At 51.9% G+C, this 27502-nt stretch overlaps 1 protein-coding gene across 6 annotated transcripts in view; it reads left to right on the forward strand.

Moving 5' to 3' along the window:
- ACLY (ATP citrate lyase) overlaps window positions 1-27502 on the forward strand; it is a 39849-nt gene that overhangs the window by 1283 nt on the left and 11064 nt on the right. For 2 of the 6 annotated variants that reach the window (XM_072939328.1, XM_072939330.1), the window contains exons 2-20: window positions 3107-3288; window positions 4401-4523; window positions 6200-6262; window positions 6734-6924; window positions 7412-7491; window positions 8607-8737; window positions 9474-9592; window positions 10422-10558; window positions 11229-11290; window positions 12837-12954; window positions 14959-15113; window positions 15733-15823; window positions 16861-16890; window positions 19391-19532; window positions 19836-20004; window positions 21928-22032; window positions 22935-23131; window positions 25710-25791; window positions 26411-26521. In XM_072939328.1, coding sequence (XP_072795429.1) covers window positions 3130-3288; window positions 4401-4523; window positions 6200-6262; window positions 6734-6924; window positions 7412-7491; window positions 8607-8737; window positions 9474-9592; window positions 10422-10558; window positions 11229-11290; window positions 12837-12954; window positions 14959-15113; window positions 15733-15823; window positions 16861-16890; window positions 19391-19532; window positions 19836-20004; window positions 21928-22032; window positions 22935-23131; window positions 25710-25791; window positions 26411-26521 — 2265 coding nt within the window. In that variant the 5' untranslated portion in view covers window positions 3107-3129. Of the gene's footprint in view, window positions 1-3106; window positions 3289-4400; window positions 4524-6199; window positions 6263-6733; window positions 6925-7411; window positions 7492-8606; window positions 8738-9473; window positions 9593-10421; window positions 10559-11228; window positions 11291-12836; window positions 12955-14958; window positions 15114-15732; window positions 15824-16860; window positions 16939-18789; window positions 18958-19390; window positions 19533-19835; window positions 20005-21927; window positions 22033-22934; window positions 23132-25709; window positions 25792-26410; window positions 26522-27502 lie in introns of all 6 variants that reach the window. The other 4 variants (XM_072939329.1, XM_072939331.1, XM_072939327.1 and 1 more) reach the window with 3 other exon arrangements.

Consider the following 27502-nt stretch of genomic DNA (forward strand, 5'->3'; position numbering starts at 1 on the left):
CCCCCATTCTCCACTATGCTTGCTGCAGTAGGGGACCCTCAGAGTTCTGCCCCTCCTTTACTCCAGGGATTACCTGTGCTTTCATAAAACCCAATCCTGTGGATGCTAACCTTAAAATAAGTGCTCTTTGTCCTTTCCACAGAGACCCTAAGTAGCATCCCCAGTGGTTCCTCTCCACTGGCTGTGTCCCAGGGGTGCAATGTTGGGGAACAGGCCCCTTTCATTCAGCCTTCCCTGTGGGCTGCTTCTGCCCCTGGTGGCTTCTGTGGATGAACTCAATTCTGGGTCACTTATCCTGTGTGCAGAAAAGATCCCATTCAGCTCAGAAAGCCCTTCCCTTGGAGAGAGAGAGAGTGTGTATTTTCACGTTCCTTGGCATGATTTCCCTCAAATATACCTGGTACTCAGTAACAGTTCCTGGGCCCCCATTGTGGACCCCTGGGGTCTTAGCTCTGCCTTGAAACCATCTCTGACCAGTTTGATGGTACATTCAGTTACTCAGTTCCTGAGGAAGCAGCCCAGTGGGGAGGGGGTGTGTGTGTGTGTTCCTAGCCCAGGTTGATATACATGTTAAGTCCCTGTTGTCACTCTAACAAATATTAACTGGTGGTCTCTGGGCCGTCAGATCATAGTTACAGGTCACCACCTTGAAATGATATGCGTAATTGTGTATGTGCACATTTTTCTGGACTTTTCTTCAGGTGCTGAAAAGAGTCTGAGACCTCAAGTAAGACAACTGCCCTGGAGAGACTTCACGACCCCAGTGAATGATTAAATTTGTGGTTTATCTCCACCTAGTCCACAGCCTGGGTTTATGAGCCACCTTACCCTGTTTTGGCGAATATGCAAGAGACCAGATTCTTTCCCTGCTTTTATTCTATCATAGGAATTCTCTGTCTTGGCCTTGAGAGGGCCTGTCCCATCCAAGCCCAAGTGCTCTAGTGGCAAATCTGTGTCTGGGTGAGCTGGCAAAGCTTTTCTATCCTATATCATCCCCTTGTTGTGTCTTCCCTCCCATCCCCCTCCCAGGGACTCAGTGGAGATGAGCTCTTAGATCTGAGATTTGATCCAGGGCTCAAGAAAATTGTGATTTTTTTTTTTCAGCTGCAGAAGATCCTTTTTCCCTCCAAGTCCTTTCTTAAAGTTGGGTCTTTGTCTCTTTGGGGAGGTACCAGGTTTGGGGGGGTTTGTTCTGGGGGTGTCTCTCTGCTGAAGAGGCTTAGCTAAGGACTTCCTTCCTCCTGGAGTTTGTTTTGTGATCAACTAGTGGCTGATGTGCTTGAGCTGCTGAGGATGGTCAGCAGCTGTCCCTACTTTCTCTACTTTCTCTGTCCTGGGCTGCACTCAGCCTGGGAGTCAGGTGTACCCGTCTGATTTCAGGACCAGTTTTTCTGGTCTGAGTTAAGAAGGTTGGGAAATGGATCTGGAGTGGGTGTTGGGGTTGGGGTGTGGAAGACTGTGGGGCAGTGGGGCTGGTTGAGGCATCTCCTTTGGAAACTCATGTTGAGTAGGAGCCGGAAGTTGACTTCCTCCCAGGGGAAAGTGAGAAAAGGGACCGTCTCCTTGGAGCCCCTTCCCAGCTACCCCACTTTGGGCCAGACACCACACTGAATGCTCCCTTTGTGCTGAGCCAGAGACCAGCTGGGAGGCTAAATGAGCTGGCCAAGCCAGGAGTAGAACCTGAAGCCCAGCCTGGCCAGTTGGGAGGGAGATGCTGAGTGGCCCCTGGAATGTTGGCCTTCTCTGAGCTGGGAATGGAGACCAACCTTTCTGCAGTGTATAAACCAGCCAGCTCCCTAGCTCCACCCTCCTTTATTTGCACTTGACTTTTCTCCCCCAGCAAATTCAGTAACTTCAGTTCTGAATCTTTGTGGGAGAGACAGGAATGACTTTTCGTGATCTGGCCAAGCTCATGGCATGAATGACTTAGTTTCCTTCTCCACCCCCATTCCCACCCCATTTCTTTCTCTAGTCACTCCTGGCACTACCCAAAGGAGAATGAGTGTGTCAGGTCAAAGCAATGGGGAGGAAAGATGAAGAAATTGTCATCACAGATGCTTCTGTGAGGTCAAGGAGGAACATGGTCTGGTCCTTGGAGAAATGGTCTTTTGTCTAGGGCTGAGGTGTGGGGATTTCTGGGGATCAGGAGTGAGAGAGTTTGGTTTCATTGAGGCTTCTTGGGCAGGTTATCTTAACCTCTCTGAGCTCTTATTCTTCATCTAAGAAACAGAGTTACGAATCTCCATGCACCTCCCAGGGTTCACATACGGTGAGTTTCTGTATATGTGGAGGATGATTTCTGTCTCTTTCCCCAGCTCTGGTTCAGTTAGAAGTGACCCATATGGGTGGTCCCCAGAGAGGCCCCTGTTTTGCTCTAAATTATTAGTAGCTGGATGACTCGGCAGGGGTGGGTGGGATGCACTAAAGGTCACACCCTGTGTCTGCTGTGAACTCAGTGATGTGAACTCCGTCTTGGGAGAATGGGCTTTGACATGACTTTTCCTCTTAGCTGGGGCTGGGGAGAGGGTGGGCTTGGTCTTGCCTGAGGCTAAGCAGACTTGCTTGCCCAGCCCTCAGGGTGGTGGTGTATGTAAGTGTGTGAAATGGGTGAGTCTGGGCCCAGGGGGAGACCTGTAGGGGGAGTAAGGCCAGCACTGCACCATTTGGGCTGTGTTCCCCACAGGTCACAGTACCAAAAGTTGTGTTTCAGTGTCTGTATGCCCACCTCAGATGGGACTGGCGCTTAGGTTTGAGGCACACCCCTGCTGTTCCTGGTCTCCCCATCCAGCTGCCTTTGCTCCAGGACGGATGTGGTCAGGGGTGGGCTGGTTTGCCTAGAGGGAGGAGCCAAGAGTCCCTGGGGAAATGCCACTTTTTCTCCACCATCTTCCCTCACCCATCATTTCCTGATCCTTCTCTGCTGTCAGAAGTGCTGTCTGAGATGTCCCTTCCATCCCTTGTGCTGGGGCAGCCCTCTTCTCCCTCTTGAGAAGCACAGAGATCTGGTTTTATTGTCTGGGGGCAGCTGGGTTTGAGTCTGTCCTGCTGGAGAAGATAGCATCTCCATTTCCCAGCCCCTACTGACTAGCCTCTCTCACCTCAACAGGTAGAGCAGGTCCCCCCGCAGCCATGTCGGCCAAGGCGATTTCGGAGCAGACGGGCAAAGAACTCCTTTACAAGTACATCTGCACCACCTCGGCCATCCAGAACCGGTTCAAGTATGCCCGGGTCACCCCTGACACGGACTGGGCCCACCTGCTGCAGGACCACCCATGGCTGCTCAGCCAGGTGAGCCTGCCCCCAGCCCAGGCCCCTCCTACAGGCCCAGGGTCAGAGTCAGAGAAAGCAGTCGGTTTGTTGGAGAGGTCCACGTGATGACAGACAGCCTGCGTCAGTGGGCAGCGTGCAGGGGGCTTGAGTGGGGTTTTGTGTTTAGCTCTGGGCCCCGCATGCTATAGTCCCCTATCACAGTGTACAGAGCCTGGACTTGGAACTGGACAAAATGGAATCCAGATGGCAGCTCTCTATCTATTAACCATGCAGCCTGAGGCAAGCCATCTTACCTCTCTGAGTTTTAAATTCCCCATCTGTCAAATGGGAATAACAGTGACCCTCTGAGCTGTAAAGATCAGCAATAGTTACTGGAAGGTGTTTAGTGTCAGCTTGGCACTTGGTAGATGATCAAGAAAAAGTAGATTCCCGCCTCCTCAACCTCCCCCCACCCAAAAAGGGAGCCTGTCGGGAGTATGTCAGGCCATGAGGAAGTGTGATGTACTTCGTGCAGGATGGCTGATGGGATCCACCCTGGAGTAGAAGCTCCTCTCTCCAGATCCCTGCATGGTTGGGAAGGCATCTGGAAGCTTCTCTGGCAGGTCCCAGAGAGCAGGATTAGGACCAGTAGTGGGGGTTTCAGGAATGCAGATTTCCTCCCACTGTGAGGCAGCCCACCCATGCAGGAAGGAGGTGGTGAACTTCCTGGCACTGGAGGGATGTGAGCAAATGACCTCTAAGGTCCTTCGTCACCCCAAGGCTCCATCTCTCTGTTCTTCCTTTTGGAGCACAGGTGCTAGTCCATATTCCGAGAAGTTGAATGAGGGTAAGATACCACATAGGGAGGGTATGGAATTACTTATTCACTCAGCACGTACCTGGTGAACACCTACTCTGTGCCAGGCTCCATCCTGGGCACAGATGGCTCTAGTTCCTGGTCAAAAGAAAGATGCTGGCTGGGATAGGTGAGGGAAGCTTCTAGAAGTTGACCTTGAAGGGTGGGTGGAATTGGCTTTGGGAGTAAGGCGGACTGGAAGCCACTCAGGCTATCCTATGCTTTGGGTCCCCAGACTACCAGCTCTTACTTTGTCCTCTTTCCTTGTTCTGAATACAAACCACTCTTGTTGCAGAGCTTGGTGGTCAAGCCAGACCAGTTGATCAAACGTCGTGGAAAGCTGGGCCTCGTTGGGGTCAACCTCACTCTGGACGGAGTCAAGTCCTGGCTGAAGCCACTGTTGGGACAGGAAGCCACAGTGAGTCTGGGTATAGGGTCAGGGTGGATGTGCTGTGGTAACAGAAGCAAATGTCACCTCCAGATCAGTGACCCTGGGTCACCCCCACAACTGGTCAGATTGCAGCCTGGGGAAGACAGGAATCCAGCAGAACTGATATAGACAGCAGGGCCAGCCTCAGTGGCCGTTCCCAGCTCACCCTATCAGGGAATGGCAAGATGTACTGGACACATAACCCCAGTGCCATTCAAGAACCAGATGGAAATGGTCTATTTTAATGTCTGTCACAGAGTGGGACTCTGAGGTCCATTCTGGAAACTCCTTTCTTTTTAATTTCCAGAAAGGGTCGTGACATGTGTACCTAGGAGGGTGGGTAAAAAAAAAGTTGCAGAAGGGAGATGCAGAACCGTTATTAGGCCAAGAACCTAGCATGAGACGGTTAATAATGCTGAAGGGTAAATTCAAGTTCTTGTCTTCTCCTAGCTTGTTGATTAATTTCAACTAGTAGGTGAGAGAGTTACAGTGAAATATGTCTTAAAAAGGCTAAGTGATGCCCAGAAATACAATTACATTTCTTTTCCTGTTCCCAAAGGGAGCTGGAGAACTGAAGGGGAGTGGGCTGAGGCTTGGCTTACACTGGGGAGGATGTGCCATCCATACCTGACTTTGTCCTGTTTGGGGTGGCCGTGGACCAAGGGCAAGCTGTTCTCTACCTTGGCTGCCCCAGAAGTAGAATGAAGATGGTGATGAGGCCATCTTCCTTTTTACGGGGCTTCCTCAAATCAGCTCTTCGTGTTAATTTCCCAGTCTCTGGCCCTTGTGGGTAAAGAGGGATCCTTGAAGTTATACGTGGGCCTGGGGGTGGAGGGATCTTGACCTTCGTGCTTCCAGACCTTTGTGGGAAAAACAGCCGGGTTGGGGGCTGAGCTGTGTCCCCAGGAAGGTCCTCATGCTCCCGTCTCCTCAGCTGGCTGTTGGGAGGGGAATGCTGGGGATCTGAGCTGGCAGCAGTGTTGGCCCTGCAGGAGCGGCTCATTACCTCTGATGGATCACTGTCTGGTCCCTGACTCAGCAATGACGCACACATGGGCGGGCAGGGGCTTTGGGACTCGCTGGGAGGGATGAGGGCTGTCTCGCCTCTACTGCCACCAGGGCCCCACTCTAACTGATTAGCTCTGCAGGCCTGTTGTCCTCAGCCAGGAAAGTCTGTGTGGTGAAGTTTCCCCCGTCAACCTCCCCTCCCTCCCCTGCAGCCATTCCCTATGCCTGGACTCTTGTTCTCAGTCTGGGTCTCCCTACCTGAGCCTTGATTTGTCTGAGCTTTTCAATCTGTGGGACAGCAGAGAGGGAGATGACTCCCGAACTCTGCTTTTGGGGGTGGGACGATGTTGCAGCTCATTAATCACCCTCCAGAGGAGGCAGAAACGAATGTCCAAGGTCAGTGCCCATCGCAGTGTGGCTGGCACAGGGCAGTGGATGGAAGAGGGGATCCTGTGAAGACTTCTTTAGCATAGGGGTTTGGGACCCTATTGCCCTGGTTTCTGGAAAAATCTTTTCCTGGCAGGGGTTGTGGCCCTAGTGCCTGGGCCCCAGCTCTGATGGAGGGTGAAGTAGAGGGAGCAGAGGGCTGTCCCTTCTCCTACCCTGGGAGAAAGACATCCTGTTCATCTCAGCTTTATCTCCCTCAATCTCTGTAGATTGGCAAGGCCAGAGGCTTCCTCAAGAACTTTCTGATCGAACCCTTCGTCCCCCACAGCCAGGTATGTGTGAGTTGGCTTCAATCTGGGTCTCCCCCTTCCTGAAGCTCTGAGTCTGTTGATCCTAAAATGCTGAAAGGAGAAATAAAGCTGCTGGAGAAAAGTCAAACGGACCAGAGTCTCTGAAGCTGTGCTGAGGGTGCTGCGGATCAGGGAGTCCAGAGATGAAGAAAAGAGCTTAGTTTGCAGCAGGAAGGAATCAAGGCTGGTAACAGAGGGGACTTCCCAGTGCTGGGATGAGAAGGGCTTGAAAGCAAGACCCTCTCCCCCATAGCAGGTCATTCTGGCTCAGTCTGGACTGTTGACCAGCAAGTCAGTGGCCTCTTGTCTCCTCTAGTCCCCAAGGGGAACGTGGTGAGCGGGTCTCCCCTGGTGAGAGTTGTCTACTGAGTTTTAGAAATGTTGCCACCAGTGTTGGGCTCTGCATCCCCCATTCAGGGCCCCTCTCCCACGTGGTGCTCTCTTTCCCCTAAGGCGGAGGAGTTCTACGTCTGCATCTATGCCACCCGAGAAGGGGACTATGTCTTATTCCACCATGAAGGAGGAGTGGACGTGGGTGATGTGGACGCCAAAGCCCAGAAACTGCTCGTTGGCGTGGATGAGAAGCTGAATCCCGAGGACATCAAGAAACACCTGTTGGTCCATGCCCCCGAAGACAAGAAAGAGTTGAGTGAGAGGACAGAGGGAGGTGGCTGCAGGGGACCGGGGAAGGCCAACAGGTCTGGGCATGCAGCCGGGGAAGCAGCGTGGTCTCCCCTGTCTGGACACCCACCGCCCCGCCTCAGCATCTGGCTGGAAGACGGGGAGCAGGTGGCAGGCACAGCCCCTCCCTGTCCCTGAGAGGGAGGCTAGGGGCAGAGGGAAGGCTGGCTCAGAATGAGATATGCGTCAGCGTCCCTCACCTCCCTGCCCTTTCTGTCTGGCATGTGTCTCCTCTCCTGCTCTGTGCCTGACAGCTGCTTTCTGCCTCAGTGGCTGAAGGGTGATGGACGTCCAGGGAGCAGTGTTTGCAGAGGAAAACCAGCGTGGGGATGGAGGAGAGGGGGTGCCAGCAGGGCGAGTGTCGGGCAGTGGAGCTGTCAGTGGCAGTGAGAGGTTGCTGCAGAGCCCGCTCCCTGATGGCCTGACGGTCCCTCTCTTCCCCTCCCTCAGAATCCTGGTCAGCTTCATCTCCGGCCTCTTCAATTTCTATGAGGATCTGTACTTTACCTACCTTGAGATCAACCCCCTTGGTAACTATCTCTGCTGGGCTGGGATGGGACCAGGGTCACGTGGCAGAGACCCCAGTGCCTAGAGTCAGCCTGGCCTTGATGTTTTGAGGACCAGACCCCAACTTGCAGAGGGCAGTGCAGACAGGTGTGTGTGGGTGGATGGATCTCACGGATTCCTGTTTCTGAGCTCTCCGAAGGCCATAATTAGTCCTCTTTTTCACCAACGCCAGTTTATTTCTTTGGTCTTAATTTGTCTGTGATGGGGGAAGTCCTGGTTGTGATCTGACTCTGCCCTGTGGCTCTTCCAGCCAGCAGGGTTAGGCTGTTCTGCAAGGAGCTGGGCTGCCCCTGCCTCAGTCTGACCGGCAAGACCCTTCCTTCCTTCCTTTTGGTTCCTCACAGTTTCCCCTCCCCGTCCCCCCAGGAGCTGGTCAATCATTGACTCCCCAGGGCTGGGGAGACCTTGACAAAGCCTCTCAGGCTGTGAAGCAGGCAGGTGGCATGGGCTGGCTCTGGCCAGGGCTTCTGAGGGCAAAGTCCGATTCTGATTCCAGCTAGGGATGCAGTCCCTCTAATGGACCAGATGGCTCTGTGCTAACTTAATTAGCTAAATGGCCCTGGGGGAAAGGGAGATGGACTCCAGCGAGACAGCAGTAAATGAATCCTGCTGGCCAGGGGCCCAGTGCACCCTTGGCTTCCCACCCCTGCCTCCCACTTCTCTGCCCGACCCTGGGAAACCCTTGTGTGCACACCTAGGGGATCTTAGAGCCTGCACCTTAAATACCTTTTTTTTTTTTAATGGCAGGGTTGTGAATGGGTGAATGGTTAGACATTTAAGGCATGGAAAGTAGCATTTTATAAAAATGTTTTAAAATTGCAAACTGTTTTAAAAATGGGAACTGAAACAGACTCCCCTGTCATATTACCTACAGGTAAGGTTGGCGGGCAGAGAATTTGTTTGTCCTTTCATGGAGAAGAGCTGGGTCTCCCTAAGGACCATTGTGGTTTCTTGCTGAGCTAGAGAGTTGTTAGGCACTGGGTGGGCCCCCACGGGAGTGGGGTGTGGGGGGAGTCCGCTAAGGTTGATGGTCACCTCTGCTGGGACCGATGTCTGATTGCCTCTGCTTTTCTTAAAGTGGTGACCAAAGATGGCGTCTACATCCTTGACTTGGCAGCCAAGGTGGATGCCACGGCCGACTACATCTGCAAAGTGAAGTGGGGTGATATAGAGTTCCCACCCCCCTTCGGACGAGAAGCTTATCCAGAGGTCAGGCTGGTTTGGGGAGAAAATGGAGGGAGATGGGGGCAGAGGGGAGGGTGACTACTCTCTGATGAGCATTTTACCCCAGCTTGTGAGCCGTGTATTTGGCAGGAAAGGAAGACTGAGAACCATTTAATTTTCTTAAAACCCCGAAGGAGGTGGGGGTGGGAGTCAGCCAAGCCTCTGAATCCCAGCCAGAAATCCTTTTAGTCTCCTTTCTCAATCAACCTCCCTGGGCTCATAACTTGATTTGTTGTTTCTCAGTAATTCCCAGTGGCTCCCCTTAATCCTGTCAGGAAGGTCGTTCTCTCGGCCACTTGCTGAGAATTTTAATTGTTCCTTCCCACCCTATCCTCCAAGAGGTCCTCATAGCAGGATCAGACCTATGTGACAGAACCCAAACCCAGGGAAGAGGCTGGGCTGGGAGGAGAGGGTAGAGCCTGGGGCGGGGAGGAGCACATGATGAGCTGGGCAGGTGGATGCTGGGAGTGGCGGCTGTGGTAGAAGCAGTGACATGGTGAGGCTGGTGAGCCACCTGTGGCCTTGGGTGGTTTTGGTATTTGAAGACACCATCATGTTTTGTCCCAGGCACATGAGGCCTTGCACAACCCCTTCTCCCTGACCCTGTGAAGGCCACAGAGGACCTCTTCGTATGTCTCCAGGGGAAGGGGAGGGGTCCTGGGATCTGCAACCTAGTGAAGAGTGTACCCCTAGGGCCCACCTGTTGCTGTCTGGTCCCTAGGAAGCCTACATTGCAGACCTGGACGCCAAGAGTGGGGCAAGCTTAAAACTGACCTTGCTGAACCCCAAAGGAAGGATCTGGACCATGGTGGCTGGAGGTGGCGCCTCTGTCGTGTACAGGTGACTGAGGGGTCTCAGAAGGGATGGCAGCTGGGTTCACACAGGTGGCTTCAATCAGGCTGTCTCACCTCGGGGTCTCCAGTTTCCCCCCTTGGTGCAGAGCAGCGACTCATGGGGCATCCTAGAAGGGCCTACTCACGGTGTCTTCACAGCCTTCTTCATAACTTCACAATGAAGTCATTAGTTTTAGTTCTCAGAAATTGTGACATGTTCTTCACACAAAAGTACAGCAAATACAGGAAATGAACCAGAATGTGAACGTTGCCTGGCCGTGTCACCTCGCACCCCACCCCACGAGGTCACCACAGTGAATACACTGGACATCCATCCGGGTGTTTTAGTGCCTGTATAAATAGTCACACTTTTACACTTAATGGAAATGTTGGGAATCATATTCTGCAGCTTTTGTAACAATTGGTGGGTTTTTCACGTAAAGCACAGTAGACGTCCGCTTGTTTCTAGATTGTAATCTGCCATAGCCCCCCAGGGTTGGCTGGACTCTCCTCCGGCTGTAGCAGTTTTATTTCTTCGCTGGGCAGCCTGCCAGGAGCTCCTGGAGCCCCACGTCTTCTTAGTGTCAGGACATGCTCCTTGTTCATTTCACCCACCGCTGTCAGTCCAGGGCCCGTGATGGCCTGGGGCTGGTGGAATGCACTTCCTGGGAGAGTCTGATGCAGCACGATTAACCTTCAAGTGTGACTTGTGTGGGGCATGAAGGTCTGAGGTCTGAAAGCTCAGTTCCATAGGCTGCCTGACGTCAAGGCTTCAGGGGTGTCTGCATGGCCTCCCAGGCATCAGGCTGCCACTGACTCTCGTGTCTCCCTGGCAGTGATACCATCTGTGACCTGGGGGGTGTCAATGAGCTGGCGAACTACGGGGAGTACTCAGGTGCCCCCAGCGAGCAGCAGACCTATGACTATGCCAAGACGATCCTCTCCCTCATGACCCGCGAGAAGCACCCAGATGGTGAGACACACATGCTCCTTCCCCAGGGCGGCCCCCGAGCTGCAGTGGGAACAGCTTTGGGTGGGTTGGGAGGCACTGAGGTTGTCCTGGTCCTATGCAACCTGGGGCTAGCCATTTCCTTCTGGACCTTGGTTTTCCTGACTGTGCAGTGGGCAGTGACAGCATCTGCTCCAAGGGGGTGAGAAGGTGAGGGATACATAAAGCCCTATGAGCAGGTGCAAGGGAGGCGGCGGCGTGCCTCTGCTGACTGCTGCAGACACAGTGCTTTGTGGCCCACTTGTACATTTACTCTCCTAGCTGTGCGATTCCTAGCTTCCCTTTACCATCTGTCCAGTGTTTTGGGGGTACACACACCAATTCCCCTTCCCTTGAGCCAGATGGAGATTCTCACCAAGGGTATCCAGAAACCAAGCTGGGTTTCTAGATGCCATCTAGGAGTGATGCAGTGATTCTTGGGTTTGGATTAACCACCTGCTCGTCATGGGTGATGGAGTGTTGAGTTGATAAGAGGGAACGGACGTCAGGGTGAGACCAGCTTGCAACCCTCGCCTCTGCGCTATTTGGGGGACTCGCCTGGAGGAGAGAACCCTCCCTCAGTTGGAGTCCTGGGAAGATACCGAAGTCTACCTTCCTAACCCTTTTTTTGGCTTCTCTCTTACCCCAAACCTAGGCAAAATCCTCATCATCGGAGGCAGCATTGCAAACTTCACCAACGTAGCTGCCACATTCAAGGTAACCACCTGGGAGAGGGATGTGTGTTTGGGGGAAGTGGGGAAGGGAGGTCTCTGCAAGAAGGTATGAGATGGAAGCAGGTTCCCATGAGTTACCCAGTCCGGGGAGGGGCTCTTGTCCCATGGGTGTGAAAGATACTGGGATGGATCTGGATCTGAAGCTGTTTCATTGGGCAAGCAGCTGACCCTTGCTGGGCCATAATTCTCCCATCTGAAGTGTGCCCTACCCCCTTTCAGGACCCATTCTTAAAGAACCAGCTTGGTTGACCCCATTTGCAACACTCCATTGTGAGACTCTGGATTCTCTGCAACTCCTAGTGTTTTGTCTCCCAGTCATCTGCCCTTTCTCCAAAAGATCGGCTTGAGGAAGTAGTTTGTTTTTTAAAAAAAAATTTTTTTTATAATGGAGGTACTGGGGATGGAACCCAGGACGTTGTGCATGCTAAGCATGTGCTCTACCCCGAGCTCTGCCCTCCCCCGTGAGGAAGTATTCTGGTGTTTGGGGATTCCTGTTCATCCAGCCAGAGGCCCGTCAGCCTGGACCCCTGTGCACAGGTCATGGGTGTGGGCACCAATTTAAAGACAGTGTGACTGCCGGGCAACAAGGATGACAGCTGACATGTCTCGAGACTCGGCCCCTTCAAGGTGGCTGGCTCAGGAGACCACTTACTTTCCCATACTGTCAGGTGCTCACTGAAGCTGTTCAAGAGAATGTGTCCCTTGCAGTGGCTCCATAGAAGCTTTGAGAATAATGAATAATGTCACTCTTGAAAGGCTGAGCTCTTGAGAAATAGGGGGCCAGGCTTTGTCAGTCCTGCCTAAAACGGGTCCCTAACTGAGCCTGATTCAGCAAACAAATCTGACACAGGTGAATTTCACAGCTTTGTTTTAACTTCCAAGCAGCCCTGTAATCAAGGCAGGGCCCTTGTGAGGGCAGTTTTTGGTCCGGAGCAGAAACTGCATAGAACTTCTGGGGAAATGTCTTGAGCGGCAGAAATTCGACTCAGTAAACTAGTCCTCTGTCTGGAGAAACCAAACTGGTCCACACCTGTCATCCTTCCACGTCTCCAAAGTTCATACCCACTGCACAGCTGTTCCCCAAATCACTTGAAGAAGCTTCATAGGACTTTGACATTTAAGACATTTAAGTGTCCTAAGAACTCTGACAGCTCTTGCATAGAACCTTGGGTTAGATTGTCTACCTAAACTGCAGTAAGAGATAACGAGACGGGACAAGGGAGACCAGCAAAGACCCACTGACGTAGGAGGCCCAGCACCCTGTGCATTGAGGAGCGTCACCCCTGGGCACCCCATGTTCTCACCTGAGCCCTGTTACAAGTGATTGCCTGTCCTGGGCCTCTGGGTTGCTTGTGTGTAGTCTAGTCCACCTGTGAAAAATTCTTGACCACCAGGGCCTGCCTACCATGCTTTCTGAGAAGCAGCCCTTGTCATCTGCACCCAGGACGTTTGTCTCTCAAGGTTATAAATGATTGGTTTCTGGCTGCCTTATTTCTAGTCACATGTCTGTTGTCCCTTTGTGCTTCCAGGGTATCGTGAGAGCGATTCGAGATTACCAGGGCCCCCTGAAGGAGCATGAAGTCACGATCTTTGTCCGAAGAGGTGGCCCCAACTATCAGGAAGGCCTACGGGTGATGGGAGAAGTCGGTAAGATGGGGGCACTTTTTTGTCTCTCGCACCCTGAGTGTCAGTACCTCCTCGGGATTCAGGCAGTCTTCCAATGCCTCCGTGTCCCCCACCTTCTGAAAGTGCAGCTTGCTTCTGTTCTGTGACTTCCTCTGACACGGAGCACCTGACCTAAACCTGAATTCACAGTGGGCAGGAAAACATCTTCATTCAGCTACCTGTTTAGCAAATACTTGTGGAACGGCTTCTCTGCCCCAGGTCCTGTGCTAAGCGCTGGAGTCACAGCCACACACATGACAGATGATGGACAGCAGGCCCTGTGCCATTGAGAACGGTGACTTCAGCGTCAGGAACCACCCTGGGCCACGAAGGAAGATGAGCAGGGGGAGGGTAGCATCTGTGGGAGGGGACGGGGGCAGTTTTAAACAAGGTAGCTTGAGAATGCTTGACTGAAAAGGTGGCATATGAGCAAAGACCTGGAGGGGAGGTGGAAGCAGTCAGCATGACTGTCTGCAGAGGAAAGGGCGAGTCCCAGGGCCCTGAAGTGGGGCCAGTAGGGAAGGCTGAGGCAGTGAGGGGACTGTCTCCCTCCCTGCTCCTTTCAGTCCAGGGCACTGCTGTGTCCTGGACGGCTCTGTCCTGGATGACTCTGTCCTGGACAGCTGCTGCAGCCTCCAAGGTGCTCTCCCCACTTCTACCCGGCTACCCTGTATCTGGTCTCCACCCGGTGACCTAAATAACCCTTTTGAACCTAAGTCGAATTGTGTCACTCCTCTGCTCAAATTCTTCCAGCAGCTGCCGGAGTCACAGCCAGGTGACCTGAACTAACCCGCACATCTGCTCCTTAGCCTCTCTGCCTCCATCTCCTGGCGCTCTGCCCTGGTGGCCTAGATGTCGGGGCTGGAGGGAGGGGTCCGGGAACCGGTAGAATGGGAGGGAGGTGCCCCTCTCTGAGCCGAGGGATCAGAGGGTGCGGTGTCTGTTTGGTTTCCTTCCTTCTGCATTTTGCGTGTCTCCTTCAGGCTCCTGAGACCTCAAACTCAGAGCTTCCAAAAAGCTGGGGACCACGTCTTGTCAGTCCAGACTAAGATTGGGTCTCCTTAAGTTCACTTGATTGAACCTGAAATTCGTGAACTTTATGACCAGCAGCTTTGGTCTGAGCGAAGCACAGCCATGTTGCCGAGAGCAGCTGTGTGCAGGGCGGGGGTTCAGGTGACGTGCGGGGAGAGGCGGGTAGAGGGTGCTCCTGCTTGGTGAGCGGTGCCCTCTGACTGGAGAGACAACCTTTTCATCTTCCCGTTTTCCCAAATCTGGTATCCATGGCAAACACTAAACCCGCCTAGATCCCTTGAAGTGGTGTCAAGTCATAGTTTTCACCTAGCACTGAGCACCTGCCATGGGCCTGGCCCTCGGGAGAGCACAGTGGCTGTTACTCAGTCACACCTGGGACATTAAACTCACAGGACATTAAACAAGTGAACAGGGACCGGAACAAGATGCTGTCCAGTGAGGAGCCACACAAAGCAGGCATTGTTGGGAATGACTGTTGAGGTCAGGGAACACCTTCCCTGGGAGGTGGCACTTGAGCTGAGCCGAGTGACGAGAGACCAGCTGGATGGCAGCTCTGTGCAGAGGAAGGAGCAGAGTCAGAGCCCTGGGGAGACGAGCCCAGGTGTTGAGAAACAGAGGTCAGGCCTGGGAGGCTGGAGTGTGGGGGCTGCTGGCGATGAGTGTTGAGGGGAGAGGATGAGGGCGGAGGGCGGAAAGCCAGCTTCCAGGCCGAGAACAGGAGGAGTGCAGACTAACGATGCCCGTGGTCACTTGAGAGTATCCAGAAAGCTGTTTCTTGCTCTTAGTGGCCACTGGTCTTTTCAAAAATCTGTTTGGTGGTGAAAACAGGACCACTGCCTTGTGCTGGGTAGTTGGCCTTGCACAGAAAGCCCCAGCCATCTGAACAGGGCTCTAAAGGGGCCTTGGGCACTTGTTAGGAGACTTGAATGATGGAAGCTTTTCCTTCTCTCACAGGGAAGACCACTGGGATCCCCATCCACGTCTTTGGCACGGAGACTCACATGACGGCCATTGTAGGCATGGCCCTGGGCCACCGGCCCATCCCCAATCAGCCGCCCACGGCCGCCCACACAGCCAACTTCCTCCTCAACGCCAGTGGGAGCACATCGGTAGGTACTGGCCTTCCTCTACCATAAAGCCTGCAGGGTCATCTTTGTTGCCCCTCTATCCCATCCAGGGCACAGTATTCTCTGTCCTCAGCCTTTTGGGGACATTGGGGAGATACAGGGCGGTAGTACGTGGTTGCTTTCTATATCTCTGCCAGTTTTCTTCTGCCCTCATCAAGGTAGTATAATGGAGAGACCAGGGTTTTTTTTAATCAGACCTGAGTTCAAATCCTGCTTAGAGAGACCATGGCCAGCATCGTACCTTCTCACAGCCTCAGTTTGCTCTTCTATAGCATGGGGACAATGCTAATTTCTATCTCAGAGTTGTTAGGATAGTATTTTAATGTTTTTTTAAGATGGGGGAGGTAATTAGGTTTATTTACTTATTTATTTTTAGAGGAGGTACTGGGGGTTGAACCTAGGACCTTGTACATGTTAAGCATGTGGTCTGCTACTTGAGCAATACCCTCTCCTCTAGAATAGAGCTTTTAGAAGCAGCTTATAAAGAACAGAGCTGTGTATAGTTCTTGTTACCTGAGTTCTTTGGGGCTTTAAGGACCAATGGCTTTTTTTTTTCCCAGCTGCTCCCTGTGACCGTTACTCTCTCTCCTTATCCCCCCAGACTCCAGCCCCTAGCAGGACAGCATCTTTTTCTGAGTCCAGGGCTGATGAGGTGGCCCCTGCAAAGAAGGCCAAGCCTGCCATGCCACAAGGTAACGCCTAGTGGCTTCAGGACCCTCTTGTCCCCCTTCCCTTCCTCGACCCCACTGGGCTGGCAGAGGCAGATGGAAAGCGGTTTGGGCTTTGCTATGAGCGTGGGTGTGGTACGTGGGATGGGAATGGGGCATGAGGACATGGTGAATGGAGCCTTCCCCAGGGGGCGCTCCTGGTGCCAAGGATCCTGCCGTGCCTGGGTCACCCCACTCCCCACTGTTTTCTCCTCCACCCCCTTAACTTATGTGAGGTATGTGAGCTGGGCAGCAGGACTGCAGAAGAGACAGAGCCACAGAAATAACCAGGCGGTGGGAGGGCTCAGGACAGCAAAGCAGTCTATTATTCTGGGGCTCTTACCCTTCCTGTGAGCCCACCACAAGGACACACGCTGTCTATCAGCCCATCTGTGCCTGGCCTGCTTCGTCTCTCCCTCCTCTGATTCATTGAGGACGTGATCCCTGCCAGCCGGCCCTTGTAAGCAGCCCTAGATAAGCCACGTCAGTTACCACTGGGCTGATGTGGCCTATCCAGCCTCTTCCTGGGACTGTGTGTGCTTAAGGCATTTTATGAAATAGTGACACTGGCTCCAGGCACTCAGAATTGGAAACCACTGCCCGGCAGGCCCTGCAGTCCCCAAACCGGCAGCTTTGTCCACAGCATAGAATGACAGGTCCACCCCCTCAGCCTAATCATCTCATTGTGCTTCATGGGGACAGAACAGTATTAAGAGGGTGGCACTGGGCCAGCTGTCCCTCCAGAGGGCCTGGGGCTTTGGTGTTCAGCACACCCTCCAAACCTTAGTGCTTTCGCTCCTCTCTCTGCCCCCTGTGGGCCTTCGCCCCTTCTTGCCTCCACTCTGCTGATCGGGGCTCTCTCTTCTGTTGACTTCCTCCTGTCTATTGTGAATAGACAGAGACAGTGAGGGCGGTAGCCCTGCCAGGCTTGTCCATGGGACCCACCCTGTTCCCACCCTCTCCCTTTAAAGCCTCCAGACATCAGCAGGTCACTCAGTTGCCTTGGTCATTTTCTTTGACAGATTCAGTCCCAGGTCCGAGATCCCTGCAAGGTAGGATGCCCTCCGCCCCACCCAGCTCTGCGTGTGGCTTGTTAGCAGGTTACAGTCTTACCGTCTGCTTTGTTTCCTTGTCCCCGGTGGGTTGCAGTGTTGTCTGGTATATTTTCTGTCCCTGCCTCCATGTGGCCTGCCCCTGAGTCCTAGTCTTTGCTCTCCCTCCCTTCCCATGGCTGTCTCTGGCTCCACACACAGGAGGGAGTGGGGAGTGCAGGAGGGGCAAGAGCCAGGCCCCTGGCCTTGGAGAGTGGAGTGGTGCTGAGGAGGGGGTTCATCCTGGGAAAGAGGGAGCCATGGAAACTGAAGGGAAAGTGGCAGAGCCACCGGGCCAGGAGGGGAGCCACTGACCATCCTGATTCTTATCTACGTCCGGTGACGTCTTCGTTGTCTCTGCTAACCTCAGCCTCATCCCTGCCAACTTCATCTCAGAGAGCCCAGTTTGAGGGACAACTTTAGATTTCTCTGGGGTTTGGGTGGAAGACAGGATGGAGAAGGAGAGAGAGAGAGACCTGGGTTGTGCAGTAAATTTGGAGGAGGGACTGGGCTTTGTTGTGTGAGGTCACTGTTTAGCAGGGCTGATTTCTATGCCTGCTCACACAGGCATGCAGAACCCACATTCATCTACTGAGTTGAATAGGTTCATTGAGGTGAATCAGTTCAAAGCATCAGGGCTTCCATTTAACTTTTTGATGTTTTCACCTGTGAAAGTCCCCCCACCCCCAGAAGGGGATGACCTTTGATCCCTTTGCTAAGAGGAGGAAAGGAGTAACTAGGCAAGGTCAAATAGCCCTCTCACCATCTGCCCTTCATCCCAGCGTTTTCTGCCTCTGGAAACGTCTGTTGTTACGCAAAAAGACCAGCCCTGCAGAAAGGACAGGGAGCAGATTCTCTCTGAGAGCTCTTCCACCCTAGGTGGGGCGGGGTGGGCATTAGTCATACTGTCAGTCCTGAGCTCTGCTGAGACGTGGGAGAGGAGGATGGCAGTAAGTCAGGAAGGGAGGACAGACTGGGCCAGGGCGAGCCCTCCCCTCAGTGGAGGAGCCTGGGGGTGGGACTGATCCCAGAGCAGATGTTCTCTCTGGGGTCTACGTGCTGCTGGTGGGCTGAGGCTTGCCACCTTCAGCTTTGCCTTCTCTGTGCTCTGAGCTCTCCAGTTCTGCCCGGTCCATGCTGGAAGTGTGGGTGGGTTCGTAGAAATTCCAGGCCTTGTCCTGATTTCGGTGCCTCTAGGGTAGATAGATGAGTGTACCTGCACACGCACATACGCTGACCCTCAGGGGTGTCCCCCCGCACTAGAGCAGGGAGTAGCAGGCCCTGCTGGCTTGTATCCCTCCTCAATTGCACAGTTGAGCTGCATCTCAGTTAGTATGTAATCCTGGCTCTGATGCTATGTGACCTACAGTCTTCATCATTTGGCACCTCCGAGCTTCAGTTTCCTGGGGCTGGGAAGTGAGGGAACTGGATTAGGTGGCCTCTCTTGTTCTCTGACCTCATATCTCACTGGAACCCAGGTGGGTCCAGGGGACAGTAAATCCCGAGTATTTGCACCATCAGGAGCCTTCAGTCGTGAGAAGCTTGAGGCTGTGATGGAAGAGGCCAGCCTGTGTAGGGATGAGGATCCTGTGTGCCTTGGGAAACTGATCTCTTAAGTTCATTTAATCAGACTTTGAACTCGGTTAGCCTGCACTGGAACAGTACGTTAATACCATATGCCCCTGAGTTCTCTGCACTGTTTTTCTTGGGGGAGCTGAAACCCTTCCCTGAGGGCTGCTTTGCTCCTCAAAGGGAGGGGAGAGAGCAGGAGGGCCTGGTGACCTGTCTGCAGGGGGTGAAGGCTGGGAATATACTTTTATCAGCTTATTGCTCCCCTTGCCCCTTTCCTGCCCTCTGGAGAGCCCAGCCAAGAGCACTGCCCTGAGCAGGAAAGAACCCCTGGAAGGAGCCTGGGAGAACTTCGGGCAGAACCTCAGTTAGAGATAAGGCAAACCTCTTCATTGGACCTGCGCTGCCCTAGAATCCTAAGGACTGACCCAGGCTGGCTTATGTCCAGCTTCACAGGCGGTAAGGATTGTCGGGCAGCTGTTTAAAGTCTTGCGGTCACCCAGATTGGGAGAGCTAAACCTTTTTTTCCGGTGACTTCAAAAATAATTGCTCAGACTCTTATTTGCATATAAGCAGAAGGCTGATTTCGCACCTTTCCTGTGAAGTTGAGCAGGTCATGTAGAAGTTCTGTCTGGAAGGGGAGTCCTTTCTCTGTTCACTGCCGAGCTATTTGCCAGCCAAGCAGATCCTCTGAGCTCTTTTTGCTCTCTCTGCCACCTCTTGCCAGAAGAAATTGAGTCGCCTCTTCCCCGGGTTCTCAGAATTCCAACCTCTTGACATTGCTTTGCCATTTTGATGCATCACCTTCCCTGGACTTGGGGCGCAGAGGGGTCTGTCAGGTAGCCCTTGGTGGGTGTGTTCTGGATGCACTCGCTGTCTCTCTGCCCTCCAGGAAAGAGTGCCACCCTCTTCAGCCGCCACACCAAGGCCATTGTGTGGGGCATGCAGACCCGGGCCGTGCAGGGCATGCTGGACTTTGACTATGTCTGTTCCCGGGATGAGCCCTCGGTGGCCGCCATGGTCTACCCTTTCACGTGAGTCACACCAGGGCTGGGGGGCTGGATATGGCCGCCGAGCGGGGTGTCCTCATCTGATCCCCTCCCGCAATAATGCAGAGCTGGGGGAGCTGCTGGATGATCCCCTTTGCCAGGGAAGCATCTGCTTATCCTGGCAGGGGCAGTTGGTATTTCTGGCAGGTCTTTTTCCCGGATGCAAAACTCTTTGAAGGCAGAGATGCTACCTCTCCACCTTCTGGGTGAAGCACCTTCCCCGGGCCTCCTGCTCCAGAGCCCTGGCAGGTGAAGAGTGTCCTGACCCCTCCTCTGCCTTTCTCACAGTGGGGACCACAAGCAGAAGTTTTACTGGGGTCACAAGGAGATCCTGATCCCCGTCTTCAAGAACATGGCTGACGCCATGAAGAAACACCCAGAGGTAGATGTGCTGATCAACTTTGCCTCCCTGCGCTCCGCCTACGACAGCACCATGGAGACCATGAACTACGCACAGGTAGATAGATGACTGGGCCCTGGGGGTGGCCAAGGCAGGGAAGGTCCGTCACTGCCACCTGGGACAAAGGCCTTGGCATTCAGAACTGGCCAGTGATTTGGATGAAAGTGGTTGGAGACTTGATCTTCAGAAGACAGAGTAGTAACTGAGGGTAGGGCTACTTACCTGGACTGACAGAGTGAGTCCAGGGTCATGCGCCCCAACCAGATTCTCTCTGCTGAGACTGGCTTTAAAAACAGAATCAAGGGCAGAGGGGTTGGTAATAGCTCAGTGGTAGAGCTCATGCTTAGCATGCATGAGGTCCTGGGTTCAATACCTCCATTAAAAAAAATAATAATAAATAAATAAAAGTAAAAAAAAAAAAGATTTAAAAACAGAATCCAAAGCCCTTTCTTGTTATAAAATTGTTACATATTATAAATAAAAAATTAAATAGCAATAAATTAAAAATAAAGGCCTCATCTCATTTCTCATGAACATGGTTGCTGACGTTTGAATATGTTCTTGTCCGCACCTTTTTCTGGATTTGAACAAATGGAATAACACTGTATCTATTTTATAACCCATTTCCTTCAGTGACTCTTTCCACATCAGTATTTACTGGCAACATCACTTTTGCTTTTTCCAGTCTTGTGATGAGCGTCTTAGATTAACATTTGCATATATCCTTAGTTATTTCCCCAGCATGAACGTCTAGAAGTCAAACTGCTGCATCAGAATGTGCAGATTTGAAAGACTTTGATTGATCCTGCCCAGGAGCCCTCCCAGAAAAGTTGTGTGGACCTTAACTCCCATCAGTACTTTGAGAAGGACTGTTTCCCTGTACCCTTACCAACACTGAATGTCTGGATTTAAAAAACATATATATTTGACAAAATGATAGACATTCTGTTTAATTTGCATATCTTTGACGAGCTCCTTAAATGAGCTTTAGAAAACATTTATTGGCCATCTGTATTCTCTGACTTGGCCTCCCCTCCTTTTCTTCTGTTGAAGTGTTTGTCTTTTTGTCACTGATTTGTAAGAACCCTTATAGAGTAAGATACTGGCTTTTCTTTTCAAAATTGTTGTCTGATCCCAGACTGGCTTACTGCAATTTATGACTGGAGAACATAAACTAGTTTTGATATTCCAGACGAAGCAAAAAAGAAAGCACACCTGCTAAAAATGGGTGGCCTTTTCAGTCTAGAGCAGAGGTTGGCCACACTATGGTGCAAGGGCCAAACCTAGCTCCCTGCCTGTTGTTGTAAATAAAGTTGTATTGGAACACAGCCGTGCTCATTCATTCACATATTGTCCATGACTGCTCCTCCTGCAAAGGCAAAATGTGGTGGTTGACAGAGACCACGTGACCAACAAAACCCAAAATACTATCTGGGAAAAGTTTGCCGGCCTCTGGTCTAGAGCCAGAGATGGTTCTTGGATCTTCCCCCCCCCCACCCCCCTCCCCTCAGGCTTTCCCCCTCAGCCCACTCTCTGGTCCGAGTGTGGAAGCAGCTTGTTTCTGGCAAGGCTGTGTCCTGCTGGGGTGTAGAGTCTCCAGGCACAGCAGAGAAAGCCTTAGCTGCTTTGCCATCAGTACCTGGACAGGTGGGAACAGGTGGGGCTGAGTCTTGTGAGACTGGGGGTGGGAGAGCATATAGCAGCTTTGGCTGTAGCAGGTTTTCAGAAACATTTGCTCCTGCTTGGTTACTGACACACTGGTGTTAACCAATGTAGAGCAGTTTCAGGTGCGTCCCTCGGGGAGGTGGTTGGAATGATCAGGACAGGAACAGAGGCCTGTCGGAAGAAGGCAGTGTTATTGTTACTTTGTTCCTAGAGCCTGGAAGGGGGGGAATGGGAGGTGGGTTCTGCAGTAGTTGCTGCTTTGTCCTCCCATCTGAGGGGAGAAGTTAACATGAGGGGACTGTTCTCTTCCTCTAGATCCGGACCATCGCCATCATAGCTGAAGGCATCCCTGAGGCCCTCACAAGGAAGCTGATCAAGAAGGCGGAGCAGAAGGGTGTGACCATCATTGGACCTGCCACCGTGAGCATCCCTTCCGTGAAGCTTTCTCATATAAACTTCCGGGCCCCCATGAAGCTCACTGCTCACTCCTCTGTCTCCCATCTAGGTTGAAAAGATTGGGAGAGAACCTATTGAAAGTCAGGCTGTCCACTTCCAGTAATTTTTTTTAAAGGGCTCTCTCTCTCTAGGCCTTCTTACCTTTGATAGTTTCGAAGGGCTGAGAATATTTTTTTACTGTAAGCGTCTGTCCACCCTCATACAACCATAGCATAGTCTGATTATTCCTTCCACTGTCAGTCAAAGAAAAATCTACCTAGCGGCCTTATTTTTTGACCCAGTGGTTTTCACATAAGAAGGAATTGCCCTGTGAATATTTTTTTGTTGTTACAGGTATTTGTTGCATTCAAAATTTGGCTGAAGCTAAGATTTTTGTACATTCTGTTTGTTTCTTTAGGGGAAGTAATTAGATTTGCTTTTTTTTTCTTAGTGGAGGTACTGGAGATTGAACCTAGGACCTCTTGTGTGCTAAGCATGTGCTCTACCACTGAGCTATACCCCCCACCAGAAGCTAAGATTTTTCAGCTAAGCAAGAGAGATTTCATCTCAGAGGTTGAGGTAGAGGGCGATCTCGGGCAGAGGAGCACACCTGCATTAGACACCTTTACTTGCCCTGTTGGAGCAAAGGAGGTGATTTAATCCTGAGTGTCCACATCTGAGTCTGCAGTAAGCCATGTTTTATAAGTAAGGCTCTTTTCCTCCTGTGTAATGTCTCTTGAGGGGACTCTCTTCTTCCTCAGCAGGAAACCTGATGTGCAGATGCTGGCCGGGGTGGGCTGGGCAGGTAACACCGGGCTCTGTGACTCCCCTGAGCTCTGTGGTCAGTCAGCCCCCCTCCTCCCTGACCACAGTTCTTGCCCGTGCAGGTTGGTGGCATCAAGCCCGGGTGCTTTAAGATCGGGAATACTGGCGGGATGCTGGACAACATCCTGGCCTCCAAGCTGTACCGCCCCGGCAGCGTGGCCTACGTCTCGCGTTCGGGTGGCATGTCCAATGAGCTCAACAACATCATCTCCCGGACCACAGATGGCGTCTATGAGGGCGTGGCCATCGGCGGGGACAGGTGATCACTGGGGGCAGGGTGCTGGGTCCTCTGTCTCTGCTTACCACCTGCCGCTGAGTTCCGGGCACACAGGGGTGTTGCTGAAGTCCATAAAACGGGGCATCTCTTCTCCGTCTCAAGACTGATCCTAGCATAAGATCAGAAAATATACACAGAAAAAAACACAGAAAGGTGTTTTGAGAAGGTGTTTGGGCTTTTGGGGTGTTTTTCTGTTTGTCATCTGAGTTGTGGCCAGAGGGAGGCAGTAGAGTGCAGGGTCCATTCTGCAGGGACCAAAGGGGTTCAAATCCCAGTTTCCCTGTTGGGGGCGGGAGGGGGCAATCTGGGCAGGTTACCAGTCTTCCCTAGACCCCCATCATCCTCATGGAACAAATGGGTAAATTACCAGCACCATCTCATGGAGGGGTTGGAGTAGTGAATGAGGCTAACACAGGGTCTGGTGCTAAGTCCTCAGTGTCACTGCAGTTAATGAGAGTGAAAGGAAAAACTCTATATTTATTATCTTACTCACACTTCTGGCCACCAAATGTGTGGGCCATTGTCCCACACTGAGCAGTTCTCCAATTGTCTGCAGACACCAACAGGGGGTCCTATAGTTCAATTCAATTCTGATACTGTCTTCCCAGAGACAGCATCATCGCGTCAGACCCCACAGGCTCAGGGCTTAGTCCCACAGAACCACCCCCACTTCAGATGCCAATCGCAGGTCTGGGATCTTGGTACTTTTTTTTTTTTAATTGAAGTTTAGTTGATTTACAGTGTTGTGTTAGTTTCTGGTGTACAGCATAGTGATTTTATATAGATATATATTCTTTTTTATTATAGGTTATTACAAGACATTGAATGTAGTTCCCTGTGCCTCTGATACTTCTGACCACTGGCTGTAAATCCCATGATCTCCTCCTCGGGTTCAGTAATCTGCTAGAAAGGCTCACAGAACTCAGGAGAAGTTTGTTTACTACCTTACCAGGTTATATAAAAAGATGCAACTCAGGAACAACCAGATAGAAGAGATGCATAGGGCGAGGCATGGTGGATGCCTGGAGCTTCCATGCCTTCTCTGGTGCCCACCATGAGCGGCCTCATTAGAACAAAAGATACTCCTACCACCCCCATGACTCAGGAAATTACAGAGGTTTTAAGAGCCCTGTGTCAGGAACTGCTGTCAAAGACCAAAAATTAGAACAAGAGATGCTCCTAGCACCCTTGACCCTCAGGAAATTACAAGGGTTTTCGGGGCCCTGTGTCAGGAAGTAGGACACACACACACACACACCCCCCTTATCATTTCACAAATAGTGGCCTCATTATTTTTGTTAGTGGGAACAATAATCAGTAGGTCATCAGTTGAGTACTATCTTAGAGCCAATGCCTGGTCCTTCTTAACTTAGAATAATAAACATTAGCCATTACTGTTTATTGTTACCACTGCTGTTAACTCTGACTACTGTTTGGCTCAGAAACGAAAAAATATTGGGAGAGGGAGGCCCCCTGGTCATTCTTCCTGACTCTCCTGGATCATTTCGAGTGCGACACCTGAGTGAGAAAGGACTCTTTCTGTGGTCTTCAGGGGGTCAGCCTAGTCCCTGGGTGCTCGCTGATGAAAAGCTCCGGGTCAGATGAGTCCGGGCAGTGCTGCTGGGTATACTGTCCTCTTGGGATTTAGACACTCTTGAGCGTATCAAAAGTACAGGAAGCTCTCTGAGGATCTTGTAGGTCTATAGCCTACTTGGCCTTGAGCAGTCCTTTTGCAAACTCATGTGACAGGAGAACATTGTTTTAAAAGGTATCAGGCTACACATAGACGTTCCAGCAACAGCCCGCCATCCTGGGACACAGCTTGGCACGTTGTGTTAATTGTCTGTTGCTGGGTAGAGAACAAAATCAACCCAAGACAAAATGGCTTCAAACAATGATAAATATCCTTGTGCTTTCTGTGGGTTAGGATTTAGGGCTCGGTTGGGCAATTCTGGCAGGTGGGGGTGGGCAGGGGTGTCTGTTGAGGTTGCTCCGATGTGGGCGGGGCTGCAGTCAGCTGCGGGCTGACTGAGGCTGGAGGAGGCTCACCCACGTGGCTAGCAGGCGGTTCTCTGTAGGCTTCTGCACAAGGCAACTGGCTTCCCCCAGAGTAAGCGATTCAGGGGAGAGTACGGCCCAGAAGCTATGTTTTTTATAATCTTGCCTTGGAAGTCAAGATCATAGAATCACTCGCACCCCATTTTGTTCATTAGAAGCTCATCATTAAATTCAGCCCAAATTTAGGAGCAGAGGCATGAGTTTCCACCTCATTAAAAGAACTTGGGCACATATTTAAAATCACCCTACACGTGCTCCCCAGGTATCTTTTACTGCTGCGTGAATCCTCTGGGCTTATTCATTCCTCTTCCTTCCCTTCCCTGTGCTCCACTTACAACCTCCTCCTCCCTCATTATTCCTAAGGCCTCTCTGGTTCCTCTCTAGGTATCCACACCCACAGAAAACCCCACAGTGCTCTAAGTACAGGTGTGTTCCCCACACCTGTGCACACACTTCCCCCCACTGAGTCCCCGGATCCCAGCATCCTCCCTGCTCCCACCAGGTACCCCGGCTCCACGTTTATGGATCACGTGTTACGTTACCAGGACACTCCAGGAGTCAAAATGATTGTGGTCCTCGGAGAGGTGAGTAGTTTTGTTTTTTTTTTTTTTTTAATTTTTTTTTCTGATTATTAAAGTAAGGATGATTTCAGTTTTTTAAAAATTCATGGATTTTGGTTACATATAACTGAAAGTGACAGTCCTTGGTAATCCCACTCACTGGACTCCGGGGCTTAGAGATTGTCACTGTTAACACCACCGTGTTCCTAAGAGGAGTTCTTGCCTCTCGGTGGCACAAGACATTTTAGTGACAGTAGAGAGGAAGCTTTCACTGGCTGGTCCTAGTCTCTCCCTGCTGGGCAGTGGAAAGTTGGAGTCAAAGTGCATCCATTGCTTGTGCCTCTGATCGGGTCTGGTCCTAAGTTGTTTAATACTCTTAGATCAGGAAGGGGAGTCCCAGGAACTCTGAGTATACCTACTGTCCCTTTATAATTCTTCCTTGCTTCCAGCCTCAGTCATCCATGCTGTTATTGGCCAAAGCCCACATCCCCTTATTTTCTAGCCAAGTTGTAACTCGGGACACGACGGCTCTGGTCGCCACCTAATTTGAGACAGATTTTCCTGCCACATTGCTGGTCTTAGAGCAATTCAGGGTGAGTTCCACTGACTTGTGGGCTTTTTCTTGTCCCCTGTTCCTTGGCAGATAGGGGGCACTGAGGAATATAAGATCTGCCGAGGAGTCAAGGAGGGCTGCATCACCAAGCCCGTGGTCTGCTGGTGCATCGGGACCTGTGCCACCATGTTCTCCTCCGAGGTATAGCAGGGGCAGAGCCCTCCTGGGCGGGGAGGCCACGAGGGGGCGTTTGCTGTGAACTGTGTGGTCATCTTCTCAAGCAGCTGGGTCCTTCCATAAACGTTTATTACTTGCTTGGTTACTACAAGGTCCAGTTGGGACCTTGCTGTCTAGGCGCTTAAATCCAGTTGGAAGAGACAAACTTGTCCCCAGATTAAGGCCAGAACAATGCTCCGAGTCCCTCCTAGAGTAGGGAGCAGCTTAGTGCCTGGAGGAGCTGCGATGGCTTCATGGAAAGGATGAACTCGTTAAGGGATGAGGAGTTTGCCGAGCAAGAGGGAGGCAGAGGAGAGAGAGGACACACCTCAGGCTCAGCCGAAGAGGGATGGGCGAGAAGTTCTGTTCAGGAAGAGGCTGTGGGAGAAAACCTCTGGATGTGTAAACAGGATGTAATGCCTGAGAAGGTGCCTGGGGGCCTAGTAAGTGCAGCATATAATGGGTGTTAGGAACACTATTTGAGCTCTGTCTCCTGCTGGCTGTGAGCCAGACCTCAGCCCCTGTCCTCCAGCTTAGAGCATCCTCTGTCTTGAAGGTGGCCCCCCCAGCTGATCAGGCTCTGACTGTCAGCCCTTGTCCCTGGGCTACGTACATATGAAAGGAACTTGGCCCTCAAGGCTTCCTGCAACAATGATAATTCCTACGCTCAATTGAAGAACCCTCAGTTCTTCCTCCCAGTCGGCCTGCCCCTGTTCTTTCCCCCTGGGGTTGCTTGCCTTTCCCCTTTGGATTCCTACCGTCCTCAAAGTGGCAATATTTGCCCAGTCATAAAAGGCACCTCTCCTTTGAGCCAGCACTTCCATTTCTCCAGATTTACTCTGGGGGCGCACATGTAAAAATATTCTTAAGTATGTGTATGAGGATTCTGGCTGCAATGTTGAAATGGCAAACAATGGAAACACCCCAGTGCTGGTCTGGAGGGGACCGTGTCCTCGTGTCACATAA

This window comes from Vicugna pacos, chromosome 16 (assembly GCF_048564905.1).
Source record: "Vicugna pacos chromosome 16, VicPac4, whole genome shotgun sequence".
Classification (NCBI taxonomy): Eukaryota; Metazoa; Chordata; class Mammalia; order Artiodactyla; family Camelidae; genus Vicugna; species Vicugna pacos.